This window comes from Fusarium mangiferae (genome assembly GCF_900044065.1).
Source record: "Fusarium mangiferae strain MRC7560 genome assembly, contig: FMAN_scaffold012, whole genome shotgun sequence".
In the NCBI taxonomy this organism is placed as follows: domain Eukaryota; kingdom Fungi; phylum Ascomycota; class Sordariomycetes; order Hypocreales; family Nectriaceae; genus Fusarium; species Fusarium mangiferae.
In genome coordinates, this window is record NW_024573932.1 from 932,806 (window position 1) to 950,769 (window position 17,964).

General features: G+C 48.6%; 5 protein-coding genes across 5 annotated transcripts; 3 read left to right on the forward strand and 2 right to left on the reverse strand.

Annotated features, from left to right (window-relative positions):
- Positions 1-3,816: 3,816 nt before the first annotated feature.
- FMAN_08064 (uncharacterized protein) lies at positions 3,817-5,444 on the forward strand (the record flags this gene model as incomplete). The annotated part of the gene is made up of 5 exons (XM_041821493.1): positions 3,817-3,886; positions 3,965-4,009; positions 4,068-4,348; positions 4,401-5,162; positions 5,211-5,444. 5 exons carry the CDS (start codon positions 3,817-3,819, stop codon positions 5,442-5,444), a joined length of 1,392 nt encoding a protein of 463 aa, XP_041687267.1.
- A 318-nt stretch (positions 5,445-5,762) lies between these two features.
- On the reverse strand, positions 5,763-6,853 carry FMAN_08065 (uncharacterized protein; the record flags this gene model as incomplete). Its single annotated transcript, XM_041821494.1, has 2 exons — positions 5,763-6,086; positions 6,137-6,853. The coding sequence occupies 2 exons, from the start codon at positions 6,851-6,853 to the stop codon at positions 5,763-5,765; spliced, it is 1,041 nt and encodes a 346-aa protein (XP_041687268.1).
- Positions 6,854-7,175: 322 nt separating this feature from the next.
- FMAN_08066 (uncharacterized protein) lies at positions 7,176-7,944 on the forward strand (the record flags this gene model as incomplete). The annotated part of the gene is made up of 2 exons (XM_041821495.1): positions 7,176-7,261; positions 7,326-7,944. 2 exons carry the CDS (start codon positions 7,176-7,178, stop codon positions 7,942-7,944), a joined length of 705 nt encoding a protein of 234 aa, XP_041687269.1.
- A 193-nt stretch (positions 7,945-8,137) lies between these two features.
- Positions 8,138-8,529, reverse strand: FMAN_08067 (uncharacterized protein; the record flags this gene model as incomplete). Its single annotated transcript, XM_041821496.1, has 4 exons — positions 8,138-8,191; positions 8,244-8,359; positions 8,428-8,463; positions 8,517-8,529. The coding sequence occupies 4 exons, from the start codon at positions 8,527-8,529 to the stop codon at positions 8,138-8,140; spliced, it is 219 nt and encodes a 72-aa protein (XP_041687270.1).
- A 1,015-nt stretch (positions 8,530-9,544) lies between these two features.
- Positions 9,545-16,657, forward strand: FMAN_08068 (putative splicing factor PRP8 (U5 snRNP); the record flags this gene model as incomplete). Its single annotated transcript, XM_041821497.1, has 1 exon — positions 9,545-16,657. The coding sequence occupies one exon, from the start codon at positions 9,545-9,547 to the stop codon at positions 16,655-16,657; it is 7,113 nt and encodes a 2,370-aa protein (XP_041687271.1).
- Positions 16,658-17,964: the final 1,307 nt, after the last annotated feature.

The following is a 17,964-nucleotide window of genomic DNA, read 5'->3' on the forward strand; positions in this document are numbered from 1 at the left end:
GTGAGAGGATGCAGATACGACAGGTGAGGCCACCTTTGAGGGTAATATTCAGGTCTCCAAAGAGACGGTAGCAGATGCTAAGATTCTACCAAGACCCAGGGCTGGCAAACAAGAGTTGCCAAAGGGATGATGAGACACAAAGGCTAGGAAATTCTAATGCCAAGCAATACCAAGGCACAAAACATGTCGAGCCAAGAGTTGAAGCCAAGTAAAATCAAACGCCAGTGAATGAATGAGTGACATGGCTAGCATAGGCACCTGAGGGAGCAGCCCAGCACGAGACGCGCAATGTCATTTCGCTGGACCTCCAATGGCCCAAGGATGACTGTCGCTGTGAAACCGCTGCACTCTAAGCGATCAGTATGAAAAGGAAGAACGGCAATTGGAGAGATTGCGGACACGTCAAGAGACTGAAAGCTTGATGTTTTGAATGCGACGTAGAGCAAGGGATAATTGAGTTAAGGTTGCGGGTGTAACAGCCGTGAAATAACCCGTACAGTTAGGCCAGCCAAGAAACAGAAGCAAGAGAGGTTATTCAGCCATTTCAAAATTTAAAAATTTAAAAATACGAATATTAATCTCAGTCGCCATCAACTCACGATGTCGGGTTGAGGAACCTCATTTTGGTGCATCACACATTGCGGCGTTGCGCAATTCTTCCAAGGGGAAATGACCGAGACGGAAGGGTTCAAGGAAAAGACGGCTTCTGAAATGTCACACTGTCCTCTAAAAGTCCTTTTGTTACTGCAGGGGGGATCGGCCTTCAAGTTTACCAGGGCAGGGAGGTGAGGTGACATTGGATCCAGCGTATACCTACCATTTAGACAGGTACCAGTTTTTTGAGTTGCTCACTATCACTGACTTACAAAAGAACCCCCCTTGTCTTAAGATAACTACAGTATCTCCATATCTCCATGCCTCATGTGTTGTTTTGTTTCGTGTTGTGCTGTGCTGTGGGCTTCCTTGAGAAACCACGCGCGTAACGTCAATAGTGTCCCATTGCGTCGATGAATAGTTACAGAAGTCGTTGACGGTGCTTGACTACTTATCCAGATTCTCTAGAGACTATCACTTGGCGCATTGCCCAAGTGAGTCAGGTCCATGCCCCCAAATAGACTATCACCTCGTAAAACGCGTCGGTGGCTGGTCTACCGGGGCTTTCCTTCGACAATGCTTCTTCTCATCAAACAAGAAGGAATTGGAAACACGAATAACACATTGCAGTACCAACTCGTGCGCAACTACAGCGGGATCACGGCTATGACGGGACGGCGACCTCTAGAAAAGAGAAGCCATCTCCACTGCTCGGGCTGCCAGTGGACGGATACATCCATCAACCCCAAAGCCGCGCGGCCGCAAAATAAACTCGCAGTCAGTCTCAGGGACAGACCCCCTTTGCATTTTGGGACCAACCGGCCGCTCAGCGCCGTCGTATGCACAAGCACAAGCTGTTGCACCGGCGGATTCAAGATGGCCAGCGACTTTTTTCTTCAATGGATGCCGTTAATTGAAGCATTGAAATGAGACCGATACAGCTTTCAGGGACTGCGGGCTGCTGGCTGCTGTGGACAACCACTACGCCATTGATTACGCTCTGATACTGTACCGTTCCAACGCCTCGAGTCGCGAGTACAGGTACCCAGAAGTAATTTTAAGCACCCGCTAATTGGGGGTCGAAGACACTCACTAACTAGCTAGGGGCAATGAATGAACCGCCCAAAAACGCAAAACGCTCTGGACCAACCTTGTCGTCAGCTAGATCGCATCCAATCCAATCCACTCTGACGAGACTTGCATGGCCTAGCCCGGGCAGGCTTGTGAGTGGCTGCGCTAGGCAAACCTAAGCCTCAGCGGCATAAACTTGTGGGGATTGATCTTGTTTCCGTGTTATCTGCGTTGGTCAAGCCGTGGCAAGAGTCTCTGGAGGAGAGGCCAAGAGGGTCTCGGAATCGCGAGATAAAGCCATTGAAGATGGTGTTGACGACAGGAACGAAACGTCATTGCTTGTATCTTTTTTGGGGGTCGATTGACAGCGTTGAAGTTTGCGTGTTGATCAATGAAAATCAGAGTCAACTCTATTCGCAACAGCAGTAGACCGCTCCAACTTTGTTCATACCTTATTGAGAGTCTAGTCTAATGCACTGGCTGAAGTGTGACCCAGGCTGCAGCAACGGAGACAAGCATAAGATAAACCAAACACTAATAGAGATGCTTTAATCCGTAGCGTTTGCGATAAGAAGCAGGGTCCAAAATCAAAATGGTCAGATGCAGAGCGAGTGTTGGTTCTGTCACTCTAGGTAGGTACAGTACCTACAGTACAAGTTGATATTGACTGGATTTAGAAACCACCATTGCATCGGCTCCGGGAGTCACGGAAGCTGACGGACGGGATGATCCCCATTCATGTGGCTTCTGGCCCGCCACGCATGAGAACAAGGCGCCACATGCATGTTGGGTAGTGACCATTATGCAATGTGATTCGAATCCTCTTCACGTACCCGAGAATCGAATGAGGAAGATGATCACGACGACCAGATGAAGAATCTGTGCGTTAGACATGACATCACCAGCTAAAACGAACTTGACACAGAATGAATGGAGATGGATGTATGGATCCTAACCTCAATCTCCGGCTCTCACCCGGGTTTCCTCCGTGCCCTGACCTGCCTGGGCTCTAGCTCTAAACGGCGCAGCCGAATCAGACAGCACGCCCCTCTCGCGTCTTCGCGGTTCTGATTCACTTCAGCTTCGTGGTCTATTGGTGGAAAAGGTGCCGATGGTTCTATATCGCTCTCTGGACCCATCGCTAAGCTGGAATCGTCGTGGGTCTTTGGTCCAAAAATATGCATCTCCTTCGGCCGATAAAGTCGGGTCAGAGAGCGATGAAAATTATCTGCCGTAGATTTGTGTTGCAACAAGTCTTGGCATTGGTCTTGGCGTTCAAGCTTTGTTTTGACCTCGTCTACAAAGTTTCAATCAAACTTGACCAGGCCTTGCTTGAACCTAATAAACACGTCTGTTTTTCCAGAAACATCAACTCCTGGACAAAACCAACCTAACTCAACTATAATTGAATAGAGTTAACATGTCCGGAACTAGCATTACCCTGCCAGTCACAGTATCTGCAGCCATGTTCCAGCACATTGTCTAGATTGTTTGATAATTCAGGGTCTGTTGATCGTCGTAACGTTAACTCAATGGTGAAAAGGGCTCACATTGTCCGCAACTAGGCAGGTGGTTATTTCCTGCCCGGGCTTGAATGTCGCATTCACTTTGTCCTCGTGGAAGAGGGGAAGTGCTGCATTGGGACACCCATCCATGTGCTCAGCTTCAGAATATTGCTGATGTGCCAACATGCATCTGCGCCTCTGCCATGGCAGGTGAAAACTGTACGTAAAGTCTCCAGTTACATGATACGTATCAACTGTCAGGAAAAGTCGCAGAACGTCATCACCAAGTCCTGAGTCAAACCTAGGGCTAGCCTTGCTGTAGTCAGAAAAGCTTCTTTTTGATCGTCAGCACTCAGCACCCCAGAAGTGATGCTGAGTGTCGTGGGAGACTCGGGACCGAATCGGCTCCCCACTTACCGCCACTCAAATCCTCACCTTGGCTCACCGAAATTGACCCATGCTGCCCCGGTCTGGGTCACCCCTCACCGAGCCTCCCCCACCTTGTCTTACCCCACTGTAGCCTAGCCTAGCAGCAAGTGATTGCTATCCACCAAACTACATGTCAAGTTACAGATAGCTCTCTGTAACCATCCCGCATTGTTTAATAGGTGTGTCTGGGTGTGTATGAGCTACGCACAGCTTCGAAATGTCCGAATCAAGTCCCTTGGCGGCTTACTTTGCCCATATGAGAAACTCGGGTGGTATCATTGTCCAAGGTTCGTTGGGCTGGTGTCGTCAAAGCCGTGAACATTAGCTTCATGCGATTAGAATCATGTGCTGACTTGCATCTTCAGAACAACCAAAGCTCGACCTCGATCTCTACATCCAGAATTACACCGGTCAGTCAATTTGATCCCACTGGTGCCCTCTCGATGTGCCCGCTGACAGCTCATCTAGGGCGAACAAGAATCGATCGCCTCATCCACATCGGAAAGTCTTCCGTATCACTCTGTGTCGACGCGCTCAAGACTGCTATCACTGAGATCAAGAAAGGCTCAGATGTGGCCCTATACATCGACGCTTGGGGCTGCATTCGCTTTGCCGCTCCTGACGAACCCGACGCCCAGAAAGATCAAGCATGGATCGATAGAGTCGAGCGCGAGAACAAGACGGAAGCTGCACGGCTCGAAACCCAGCTTAAGCAATACAAACACAATTTGATCAAAGAGAGCATTCGAGTGCGTGAAAATCTCAAAGCTCTGTGAAAAAACAACCTTCTAACTTTATTAGATGGGAAACGAAGACTTGGGTTTGCATTTTGAAAAGACCGGATATTTAGAGGCAGCAGCCGAGGCGTACACCCGCATGCGCCAGGACGTAACCACCACCAAACACATTATCGATTGCGGCGTCCACCTCGTCAACGTCTACATCGCTAGGCGAGACTGGACCATGGTTTTAAACAATCTGGGTAAAATCGTCGGTGTTCAGAGTGGTGAGGAGGAACGTTTATATCAGCCATACACAAAGCTTGTCTCTGGTATTGCGCTCCTTGGTCTCAAGCACTACAAGGATGCAGCCAACAACTTTCTCCAAGTCGACTTCACCATACCGCCTGCGCAATACAACCACATCGCTAGCCCAAACGACATTGCCGTTTACGGAGGTCTCCTTGCCCTGGCGACTATGGATAGACAGGAACTCCAAACTCGAGTCTTGGACAACCAGTCGTTCCGCTCGTTCCTAGAACACGAGTCGCACGTTCGCAAGGCCGTCAGTCTTTTTGTCAATGGTAGATACTCAAGCTGTCTTGCTATTCTCGAGTCCATTCGAAACGACTGTCTCCTGGACATCTACCTACAGCGCCACGTTCTATCTCTCTACACACAGATCCGAAGAAAATGCATTGTCCAGTACTTCATACCATTCTCATGTGTCACCCTTGAGAGCTTGAACCAAGCATTTGCACAAGATGGAGGGTCAGTTGAGATGGAGCTCGTATCTATGATCCGGGAAGGAATACTCAAGGCCCGTCTAGATATCAAGGAACAGGTAGGCAACTCTTTCTTTACCACTTGACCACTTACTGATTCTGTATAGTTGCTCATTGCAGACCAACCCAACCCGAGACTTGAGATGCAGAAGCAGGCACTTGAGGTAGCTACCAAGTACGAGGAGGAGGCCAAGGAGAGACTCCGTCGCATCAGCCTCATTGCCGCTGGTCTTGAGGCTGCAGGAAGGGCAAAGGGACCTGGCCTTGGTGGTCGTGGAATAGATGAGCAGTGGTACGGTGAGGGTAGCGCACCGGGACAACCAGGCGCCGTCGAGGCCTAGAAATTTCGGTGGATAATGGTAAAAGATTGTCCGTCGTGGCCCTTGTCAACTGACCCAGTGAAGGGCGAGCTGGGCATCACAACCTTAACCAATGGACTGCATATCGCATTACAACCCAGGCGTTAGGAATTCCTGATCACGGTTATCTACTTACGGGTATGGAACTACACTACGGTAGATTAGATGAGGCGTCAGGAGCATTCTTCGAAATCAATCATTCTATATAATGCTGTTTTTGTGCATGTGTTTCAATTGTTCCTGTTCAAGGGGGGTATCATTGTTAAGTTCGAGCACTTGCCTCCGGCTATATACTATTCCTTAGCCCATCAACTGTCGCAAGTCTGTGGGCGGCCATCGAACTTGCGCAAAAGTCAGGCAGCGTTTGATGCTCTGAAGGTACTTGCGAGTAACCTCATCTCCCATGACATGGCCCTTCTCTCCATCATGCAGCTTCTCACGAGCGCTACGCTCGTGGATGCCTACCATGGTAACACCAATAGGCCATGCTGCCTTGCCGATACTCAGACGTAGATACCCGTCGTTGGCGTCCACGTAACGACGCTCTTGGAGAGCTTGAACGATTTCTGTAACAGGCTTGAGAATGTCGTCATCGAGTTCACCTTGCTCAAATTTGCGGAATAGCTACAGATTGTTAGTACGCATCTTGTCTGTGGACAAAAAGTATGACTTACTGGTTTCATGTTCTCTCGCGTCTGTACCATAGCATTATATGCCGTTTTACTGGCACTTGTATCCCGCTTCTCAGCCTCCATAGCTCGCTCGTACTCTGTAAGAACCATCGTAAAGTAGCTTGCCAGTTGTCGAAATAGCCACTTCCTGCCTTCCTTGTCTTTTGGTAACTCGGTGGTCACCTTCATATCCTTCTCGTCCACGAGTTCCAGTGTTGTCGGTATAGGACCCTTGGTCATGACTGTCGTCAACTTGCGATATCTTCTCAGTTTCGCAGAGTGATTCTCCCCAAACAATACAGCTGGTTCACCCAGCCCCCTCAACTTTTCAACGAGCTCCTCCTCTGGTATATCCTCGCTGGCATGCACACCATCCTCGACGTCTTCGCTCTTGGCCTTGACCAGCTCTGGTAAACCAAGTCGCTTCCTTCGGGCGCGTTCTTCTTCAGCTTCTTGCTCTTCGCGCCTTTTGCGCATGTCCTCAGCAAGTTTGCGACGCTTCTCCTCGCGGGCAGCGTTCTCGGCGGCGGCATCTTCCTCTCGTTTGCGCTTTGCGGCTGCTTTGGCTTCTCGCTCGGCCTCAAGGGCTTTTTGTTCGGCAAGGTATGCTTCTTTTCTTTGCGCTTCTATTTCTGAACGTTTCAGGTACTTCTTTTCCTCGCTACCGGAGCTCTTCTTGCTCTTTGAGAGCTCTTTGTTCATGAGCGCTGCGAAATCCATGGTGTGGATTGGATGGCGTTTTTATCGACGTGTTGGTGTTTCCTATAGGAGCGTTGATCCAATATTCGAATTGGCCTGTTTTTATATTGGGAGATTGCCAAGAGTGTGTTGCTCTTCAAAAATTTGTTGTCGCAGTCTGTAAGTGGTCAGAGTTCACAAATTGTTGACGGAGCGCGAAGTCATGATGGTTTCAGCGGATATAGATCGGTTAATTTGGATACTTTAGTGATGCCTCTCATCATTCGTAACTTAAACAACAAAGCCTCACCATAATAACAGAGTCTCACAATTTCTCTTTTTCCCTTCTTGTCAGTCTTATAAGATGTCTTCATCTCCAGAAAGGTCACTACGCGACGATACAACACCTTTTTTGCTGCATCTCTTCTATCGTACAGGATCTCTACACAGGTATACATGACCCCATCCAATATAGATGGCCTTAGATCCCAATAAGTTAACGTTTTACTTATAGGCCAGATGAATTTGAGTCGCGTAGTTTGCCGCCACATATACCTGTGTATACATGGTCAGACTGTACTCTGAATGAGTTGGCTCTGGAACTTGCAGGCGCCAAAAAGTCAGCGTTGCCTTCGCCCTCTGTGGGATGTCGTCTCGTATTCCAGTTGGTATTTCCAGACCTTCGAAACACCGCCGCAGTCACAAATGCTCCCCCCAAATACGGGGTTAAGGACCTCGGCAGCATAGTATTGGGTGGTGGTTCCGTAGCAGACACATCTGGTGACATTTCCATGGATGGTACAACAAGAGGCAGTGACGACAAAACCAAGACACTAAGCGATTGTCGATTTGTAGTTGGCGACTACATCACTTGCGCAATATTACCACCACTCTCGGATGGCTCAGTGGCGCCCGCTTCAAGCGTGCGAAGGGAGCAGGCTTCGGGTCCACATGAAGTTCGAGGGACTCACCGGGGAGGTCGAGATAACGGTTCTGGGCGCAGGAACTCGAGAGGAGGACGGGCTGGCTGGAGGGATGATTCCGGGGGAGATTTTCCTATGGGCGATTGGAGAAGAGGCGAAAGATTACCGGACACCTCTGGTGGGCGATCAAGAGGCAGAGGGAGGTGGTAACAGACACCCAGTGCTTGATTTGATGGCGTCACGTCGATGATACCCATTTTCCATTCAATTCATCAGACATATCACAATCTCGGCGACCATTCGTTCATTGTTGACCTCGGTTCAATTGAATCCCTACCATGGGCTCTATCCCAATCAGGGTGCTTTATATGTACACATCTCAACCCTCCAATGCCTGGCAGGTTTATTTCTCGTAAATGAGGTCGCCCTTTCGCTTCGCTCGGAAATCCCAGAGTCCCTTCACTTGTCAGCATTTCGGTGGTCGTCGCGGTTCCTACTTCTTGACTTACGTCGGTCTTGTAGGCGATGTAGCCCATGATGGCGGGGACCACGGCCACGTAAATGAAGGTGAGCCGGGCAGTTCGGGGCGTCCATCGGAAGTAGTGATGGCGCGTCTTCATCATAGCTATTCACATTGTCAGGATGGGCTCGAGACGAAAGTGTTGCCGTCGAGGACGGGGAGAAGTCACGCACCGGCATATTTGAGGTAGGCCGGGTCCGGCTTGACGTCTGCAGGGCAGCGGTTAGCATAGTTCGGAAGTATTGGTCTCCATTTGACCTACTGAGGTGCGCCATTTTGATTGACGGTGATCTGTGTCGTGCTAAAGTGGTTTGCGGGACGAATTGGCCGTCGTGATGTTCAGTCGAATGATGCTAACCTTGGACGATGATTGTAGCTTTGGTGATTACCTAAGTCAGTGTCTGAATTATGGCTGCTATCATTGGACAGTTCTCATCGGGACGAGGCTACCCTGTATCTTGGCCATATCTCGCATGGTAGACTACGGTCTTCTACAAGTATGACTTATTCAGTTTATAAGTGATGTATCTATTTTTTTTTTTAAGCTTTTAGAATTTATAAGTCTGATTCTATGTGTCAATTTCTGCTGGCTGTAACAAAACTGTTGCACACAACAGTCATGGCTCATCTGAACGCCAATAGCAAAAACGACTTATAGACGGGTAACATTTGACAAATCTTCACTGATAAAAATCATCGCATGAGTTATTTGTATAAGTGACTTGGTATCGAAGTTGAAGCTGTAGAGGTTTTCTGACTTCATAATTTTCGGTATGAACTATAAAACAAGTTGGCCTTCCAGCTGGAAGCGATAGTTTGGTCGTTTGAACAGAGATAGCGACGTATACAAATAGACAAAAGAATATATGAGATTGATTCTGAACAGTAAACGCCACTGTAGCCCAATGGTAGAATACTAGCTAAGATTACACATAAGTCGCAGGCATCATGGATTGTATTCAGTATAAACTTCGACTTACACCCAAGCTGCGAGTCACGTGAAGAGACCCACATAGGAGCGCGTCTCAAGACCATGGCCCAGAATTTATCGTGATGAAGGCAACTTTCTCAAAAGCTCCTTACCATCTACCCCTGGTCGTGCTCGCTCAAAATCTGCGCGACCAGCATCAATTTCATCACCAAGCAACCGCGACAAAGCAGCTACTACTAATATTAATACTGATAGCGCTTCGGAACCGGTAGCGTGACTAATCACGCGCAACGGCGCTCAGCCTAATAGCGACAGCTTCCCGATTCTTCCCTTTCTCTTCAGCGCATCAAGCAGCAATCATGTCGCAGCTTCCTCCGCCTCCTCCTCCAGGATGGGGCGCTCCTCCTCCTCCTCCTCCGCCGCCGTCTTCGTCTCTGCCTCCTCCTCCTTCTACTCCAGCTCCGCCACCACCGGGTTATCGTCCTCCAACCGACACTCAAATGGCAAAATTCGCACAGAAGAAGAACGAATGGGTGAGGTCGCGCCGAAACCGCTTTGGTGAGAAGCGCAAGGGTGGTTTCGTTCAGACACAGAAGGCCGACATGCCTCCTGAGCACCTCCGAAAAATCGTCAAGGATATAGGTGATGTCTCACAAAAGAGATTTACGAACGATAAGAGAAGTTATTTAGGGGCACTGAAGTTCATGCCACACGCAGTTCTGAAGCTCCTCGAGAACATGCCGATGCCATGGGAATCGGCGCGAGAAGTCAAGGTGCTTTATCATGTAAACGGATGCTTGACTTTGGTCAACGAGATCCCGCGTGTTATCGAGCCTGTCTTCTTTGCGCAGTGGGCTATGATGTGGACATTTATGCGCAAAGAAAAGGCCGACAGACGACTATTCAAGCGTATGCGATTCCCGCCTTTCGACGACGAAGAGCCTCCCCTGTCGTGGGCCGAAAACTTGGAGGATGTTGAGCCCCTTGAGCCCATTCAAATGGAGTTGGATGAGGAAGATGACGAGGCCGTATATGAATGGTTCTACGATCACAGACCTCTTCTGGACACACCGCACGTCAACGGCCCAAGCTACAAGGCCTGGAACCTCACGCTACCTCAGATGGCGACATTATTCCGTCTGAGTCGACCACTTGTTTCTGATGTCGTTGACAAGAACTACTTCTATCTCTTTGACCTTAAGAGCTTGTTAACAGCCAAGGCTCTCAACGTCGCCCTTCCTGGTGGTCCTCGTTTCGAACCACTGTACAAGGATATCGACCCCAACGACGAAGACTTCGGCGAGTTTAATGCTATTGATCGTATCATTTTCCGAAACCCCATTCGAACCGAGTTCAGGGTCGCCTTTCCGTACCTCTATAATTCGCTACCAAGAAGTGTTCATTTATCGTGGCACTCACACCCTCAGGTCGTATTCAATCGTGCGGATGACCCTGATCTTCCGACGTTCCATTTCGATCGTCGCATCAACCCCATCTCGTCGCGAACCGTCGCACCCAAGAATGTGGAGATTTCCCACGAGGACGAGATATTTGGCGCTGGTAACATTGAGGAGTCCGAAGACGATGCCTTTGAGCTGCCTGCTGGAGTCGAGCCGTTCCTTGCCGACGAGGATATCGAGAATGAGAACACATCATCTGCTGTCGAACTGTGGTGGGCGCCTTACCCATTTGACCGACGATCCGGACGCATGGTTCGAGCACAAGATGTGCCTCTCGTCAAACAGTGGTACCTCGAGCATCCTCCCTCGGATCGACCTCCAGTCAAGGTCCGAGTCTCGTACCAGAAACTCCTCAAAAATTTTGTATTGAATGAATTGCACAAGAAGAAGCCCAAGGCGCAAAACAAGCAGAACTTGATGCGATCACTCAAGCAAACCAAGTTCTTCCAGCAGACAACCATCGATTGGGTTGAGGCTGGTCTGCAGGTTTGTCGCCAGGGTTTCAACATGCTGAACCTCCTTATCCACCGCAAGAACTTGACGTATCTTCATCTCGATTACAACTTTAATTTGAAGCCCGTTAAGACCTTGACCACCAAGGAGCGAAAGAAGTCGCGTTTTGGAAACGCTTTCCATCTCATGCGAGAGATCTTGAGACTTACAAAGCTTATCGTTGATGCCCAAGTTCAGTATAGACTTGGAAACATTGACGCCTTCCAACTTGCAGACGGTATCCTGTACGCCTTCAACCACGTTGGTCAGCTGACGGGCATGTACCGATACAAATACAAGCTGATGCACCAGATTCGAACCTGCAAGGATCTGAAGCATCTCATTTACTATCGGTTCAATTCTGGACCTGTCGGTAAGGGTCCTGGATGTGGTTTCTGGGCTCCCGCTTGGAGGGTCTGGCTTTTCTTCATGCGAGGAATTATTCCTTTGCTTGAGAGATGGTTAGGAAATCTTTTGTCTCGTCAATTTGAGGGTCGACACAGTAAGGGAGTTGCAAAGACCGTCACCAAGCAACGTGTGGAGTCTCATTTCGATTTGGAGCTCCGCGCATCCGTTATGGCTGATCTTATGGACATGATGCCTGAGGGTATCAAGCAGAACAAGGTCAATACCGTGCTTCAGCATTTGTCCGAGGCCTGGAGATGTTGGAAGAGTAACATCCCCTGGAAGGTTCCAGGCTTGCCTGCACCCATTGAGAACATCATTCTTCGATATGTCAAATCCAAGGCCGATTGGTGGATCTCAGTTGCCCACTACAACCGTGAGCGTATTCGACGCGGAGCTACCGTTGATAAGACTGTCGCCAAGAAGAACGTTGGTCGTTTGACTCGACTTTGGCTCAAGGCTGAGCAAGAACGCCAGCACAATCACATGAAGGATGGCCCTTACGTATCCTCCGAAGAAGCCATTGCCATCTACACAACTACCGTGCATTGGCTTGAGTCCCGCAAGTTCTCTCCTATTCCCTTCCCAAGTGTTTCTTATAAGCACGACACCAAGATCCTCATTCTTGCACTTGAGCGCCTCAGGGAGGCATATTCAGTTAAGGGCCGTCTCAACCAGAGTCAACGAGAGGAATTAGCTTTGATTGAGCAAGCATATGATAGCCCTGGAACCACATTGGAGCGAATCAAGCGATTCTTGCTTACCCAACGAGCTTTCAAGGAAGTCAACATCGACATGAATGACAACTACAGCACCATCAACCCTGTCTATGATATTGAGCCTATCGAGAAGATTAGCGATGCTTACCTGGATCAATATCTGTGGTATCAAGCAGATCAGCGACACCTTTTCCCTGCCTGGATCAAGCCATCAGATTCCGAGGTCCCGCCTTTACTTGTTTACAAGTGGGCACAGGGTATCAACAACCTCGACCGTGTATGGCAGACTGAGAACGGCGAATGCAATGTCATGATTGAGACGGAACTATCCAAGGTTTACGAAAAGATGGAGCTCACGCTTCTGAACTCTCTTCTCAGACTGATTATGGACCACAATTTGGCGGATTATATCACAGCCAAGAACAATGTCCAGCTCACCTACAAGGACATGAACCATGTCAACAGTTATGGCATGATCCGTGGCTTACAGTTCTCTGCATTCGTGTTCCAATTCTATGGTCTTGTGCTGGATCTTCTGCTTCTGGGTCCTCAGCGAGCCAGCGAGATTGCTGGACCTCCTCAAAGCCCCAACGACTTCTTGCAGTTCCGCGACCGCGAGACTGAGTCCAGTCATCCTATCCGACTCTATACTCGATATATCGACAAGGTTTGGATCTTCCTCCGATTTACTGCTGAGGAGTCTCGAGACCTCATCCAAAGATTCCTTACAGAACAACCCGACCCTAACTTTGAGAACGTTATCGGATACAAGAGCAAGAAGTGCTGGCCAAGAGATTCTCGCATGCGTCTGATGCGCCATGATGTGAACCTCGGACGAGCTGTTTTCTGGGATATGAAGAACCGTCTGCCCCGATCCGTAACAACGATTGAGTGGGATGAAAGCTTTGTCAGCGTTTACAGTCGTGATAACCCGAACTTGCTCTTCTCTATGTGTGGTTTCGAAGTCCGCATTCTCCCCAAGATTCGCAACCAGAATGAAGAATTCCCGGTAAAGGATAGTGTGTGGTCCCTCGTCGACAACACCACAAAGGAGAGGACGGCGCACGCTTTCCTGCAAGTCACCGAGGAGGATATTCAGAAGTTCAACAATCGTATTCGACAGATTCTCATGTCGTCGGGCTCTACAACTTTCACCAAGATTGCGAACAAGTGGAACACAGCGCTGATTGCACTTTTCACTTATTATCGTGAGGCGGCCGTATCGACCGTCGACCTGCTTGATACGATTGTCAAGTGCGAGACCAAGATCCAAACTCGAGTCAAGATTGGTCTAAACTCCAAGATGCCTTCTCGTTTCCCTCCTGCCGTCTTCTATACCCCCAAGGAGCTTGGTGGTCTTGGTATGATTTCGGGCTCACACATTCTTATTCCTGCCAGTGATAAGCGTTGGTCAAAGCAAACCGACACTGGCGTTACTCACTACAGGGCAGGAATGACCCACGATGAGGAGACCCTCATCCCGAACATTTTCCGATACATCATCCCTTGGGAGGCTGAGTTCATCGACTCTCAACGAGTCTGGACAGAATATTCTCAGAAACGTCTTGAAGCCAATCAACAGAACCGTCGTCTTACTCTCGAGGATCTTGAGGATAGTTGGGACCGCGGTCTTCCTCGAATCAACACCCTGTTCCAAAAGGACCGAAGCACCCTGAGCTTCGATAAGGGTTTCCGAGCCCGAGCTGAATTCAAGATCTATCAATTGATGAAGAATAATCCTTTCTGGTGGACTAGTCAACGTCATGATGGAAAATTGTGGAACCTGAACGCTTATCGTACCGATGTGATCCAGGCATTGGGTGGTGTTGAGACCATCCTTGAACACACCCTTTTTAAGGCAACAGGTTTCCCATCATGGGAAGGCCTCTTCTGGGAAAAGGCGAGCGGTTTTGAAGAATCAATGAAATTCAAGAAATTGACTAACGCCCAGCGTTCGGGACTCAATCAAATTCCTAACCGTCGCTTCACTTTGTGGTGGTCACCCACCATCAACCGAGCCAACGTCTATGTGGGTTTCCAGGTCCAGCTTGATTTAACGGGCATTTTCTTGCACGGAAAGATTCCTACTCTAAAGATCTCGCTTATCCAGATCTTCCGAGCTCATTTGTGGCAGAAGATCCATGAGTCTGTTGTTATGGATCTTTGCCAGGTATTTGACCAGGAACTGGAATCTCTCGGCATCGAAACAGTTCAGAAAGAGACTATCCACCCTCGAAAGTCTTACAAGATGAACAGTTCATGTGCCGATATCCTTCTCTTCTCTAATCACAAGTGGAATGTGACCAGACCTTCACTTCTTTACGATACCAAGGATGTTATTGAGCAGACCACTACCAACAAATTCTGGATTGATGTTCAGCTCCGATATGGCGATTACGACTCACACGACATTGAACGGTACACACGTGCCAAGTATCTCGACTATACGACAGATAGTGCCAGTATTTACCCCTCAGCTACTGGTCTCATGATTGGTATTGATCTTGCCTACAACCTCTACTCTGCTTATGGCATGTACTTCCCTGGTCTCAAGGTTCTTGTGCAGCAGGCTATGGCCAAGATCATGAAGGCCAACCCCGCTTTGTACGTTTTGCGCGAGCGTATCCGAAAGGGTCTACAGCTCTACGCTTCTGAGAGTAACCAGGAGTTCTTGAACTCTCAGAACTACTCGGAGTTGTTTAGCAACCAGACACAGTTGTTTATCGATGACACAAACGTCTACCGTGTCACCATTCACAAGACCTTTGAGGGTAACTTGACAACCAAGCCTATCAATGGTGCTATTTTCATCTTCAACCCAAGAACCGGACAGCTCTTCCTCAAGATCATTCACACTAGTGTCTGGGCTGGACAAAAGCGTCTTGGTCAGCTCGCCAAATGGAAGACAGCCGAAGAAGTCGCTGCTCTGATCAGATCACTGCCTGTGGAAGAACAACCCAAGCAGCTCATTGTGACAAGAAAGGGTCTTTTAGATCCTCTCGAGGTCCACTTGCTTGACTTCCCCAATATTTCTATTCGGGCTTCAGAGCTTCAGCTTCCCTTCCAGGCAGCTATGAAGGTAGAGAAGCTTGGAGACATGATTCTGCGTGCCACTGAACCTCAGATGGTGCTTTTCAACCTGTACGACGAGTGGCTGAAGAGTATTTCATCTTACACTGCCTTCTCTCGTCTAGTTCTTATTCTGCGCGCGCTCCACGTCAACCCCGACAAGACCAAGCTCATCCTCCGACCTGACAAGACTGTCATTACACATGAGCACCACATTTGGCCATCACTGTCAGATGAGGATTGGATCAAGGTTGAAACGCAGCTTCGAGATCTTATCCTGAATGATTACGGCAAGAAGAACAATGTTAATGTCTCTAGTTTGACAACCAGTGAAGTGCGAGACATTATCTTGGGTATGGAAATCTCAGCCCCGTCAATGCAACGTCAACAAGCCGCCGAGATTGAGAAGCAACAACAAGAGCAGGCACAGTTGACGGCTGTGACTACCAAGACCCAGAACGTCCATGGCGAAGAGATCATTGTTACTACAACTTCGCAGTTCGAGCAGCAAACATTTGCCTCCAAGACTGAATGGCGAACACGAGCTATTGCTACATCCAACTTGCGTACACGAGCAAAGAATATCTACGTCTCGTCGGTTGACAACGATCTCGATGATATCACCTACGTCATGCCAAACAACATTCTGAAGCGCTTCATCACCATTGCTGACCTCAGAGTTCAAGTGGCGGGCTATCTGTACGGTTCCTCAGCCCCCGACAACGACCAGGTCAAGGAGATTAAGTGTATCGTCATGATCCCCCAGATTGGCGGCCTCCGCAACGTCCAACTGCCCCAACAACTTCCACAGAGCGAGTTCCTTGAAGGAATGGAGCCTCTGGGTGTGATCCACACCGTCTCTGGCAGCGAACTACCTTACATGTCTGCCATGGATGTGACAGAACACTCAAAACTCCTCGATGCGCATAATGAGTGGGACAAGACCAACACGGTCACGGTCTCAGTTGCATTCACGCCTGGCAGTGTATCTTTATCGGCGTGGGGCCTTACACCAGCAGGCTACAAGTGGGGAGCTGAGAACAAGGACACCCAGAGTGATCAACCTCAAGGATTTACTACGACAATGGGTGAGAAGCGAAAGTTGTTGCTGAGCCCACGGTTCAGGGGATTCTTCTTGGTACCGGATGATGGCAAGTGGAACTACAGCTTTATGGGCAACGCGTTTGCTGGAATGGAGAAGAGGCCTGTCCACGTCAAGCTGGATACGCCACTGCCGTTCTATAGCGACCAGCACAGACCAGTGCATTTCGTCAACTTCGCGGAACTGGAGGATATTTGGGTGGACCGATCGGATAACTTTGCTTAAAGTAGTGGGTAAAAGGGCGTTGTTTTATCAAAGAAGGGAGCATTTCATTTTGTAATCAATTAGTTGACCTGGGCAGACTGGGTGTATTCTTTATGCATGTTGTAAAATAGCTATGGTAAAAATGGCAAGATGGAGAAATTGAAGCCGAGATAACGCATCACTTGATTTGATTAGTGACGGGATGGTTTCCTTGTATGGATGGTGTTGATGACATTGGCAGAGGATTTGGATACACCATCCTCCTGATGAGCTGAACATTCTTAGGTACTCTATCTAACATTGCCAAAATTTAGGACATGATATCATAAACCCTAAAATTATAAATAAAATTAGACTAGATTTATTTCTTGTCATGAAGTCATATAAAATTATGTAGAATTTTCTACTAGATCTAGATCGCACACTTGCACGGGATCTAGTATAGACAGAAATTGGGTTCCTTTATTTTTTCTTTTTCTCTCTAGGGGGTGCAAAGTCTAAAAAGAAGTCATCGACATCGACCAGCAAAGATGCATGCGGATGTAGATGACGGATGACGGTTGGCGACAGGGGTTCGCATGGATGACCCACGTCGATAGCCGGATAATTGACCGTGTCGTTGGGAGAAGGGGAGATGGAATATGGAGATGTTAAACTGTAGGTGGCAGAATTGGGAATAGATTTGTGCAAGGGCCTGTACTGTACTAAAAGGCGGCTTGACCGAAGGCGTGGAAGCGCGCTGAGCTGTCAGTCAGCTGCGTGGGGGAGTAAAATTGGTCATTTATGCATTCATGCGAATATTCGAAGCGAGGTTATGAAATTCGAAAGCTTGGATAGTTTGATAGTCTGAGTGGCGGAGCAAGTTAAGTTCAGTTGAGTTAGTTGATAGAAGATCTCATGGTAGTTTCGGTAAAGATTTTTCAAATACATAGATAGATCAGCAGAGATTTCCCCCCTCCTATTTAGGTTTTTCGTTTACCTATAGTCGCCTATGTTATAACGATATCTTTGGAAACTCAGTGAAGATCTTTTCTCTCTACGTTGTGGGGCGAATGGCATTAGGACGGGCGTATCTTGTTATTTTTGGCCGTTGGGTTTTCAGGGGTTGAGGGCTGGAGATCTACGCGAATTTCGCTGACGTCGATTACTATTCTTGTCAACCCAGGCCTGGCCCGGCCATGTCAGGCGACCCCATGTCATTTTACCTCCTTGACAAGTGAAGTGACCCGCATGCCTACATGCCTTAGTCTAGGCATTCTGTACCTGCAGTAAGAAGCCTGTAAGGTGAGGTAATATTTGACTAGGGATGGTAACAAGGTGGTTCGAGC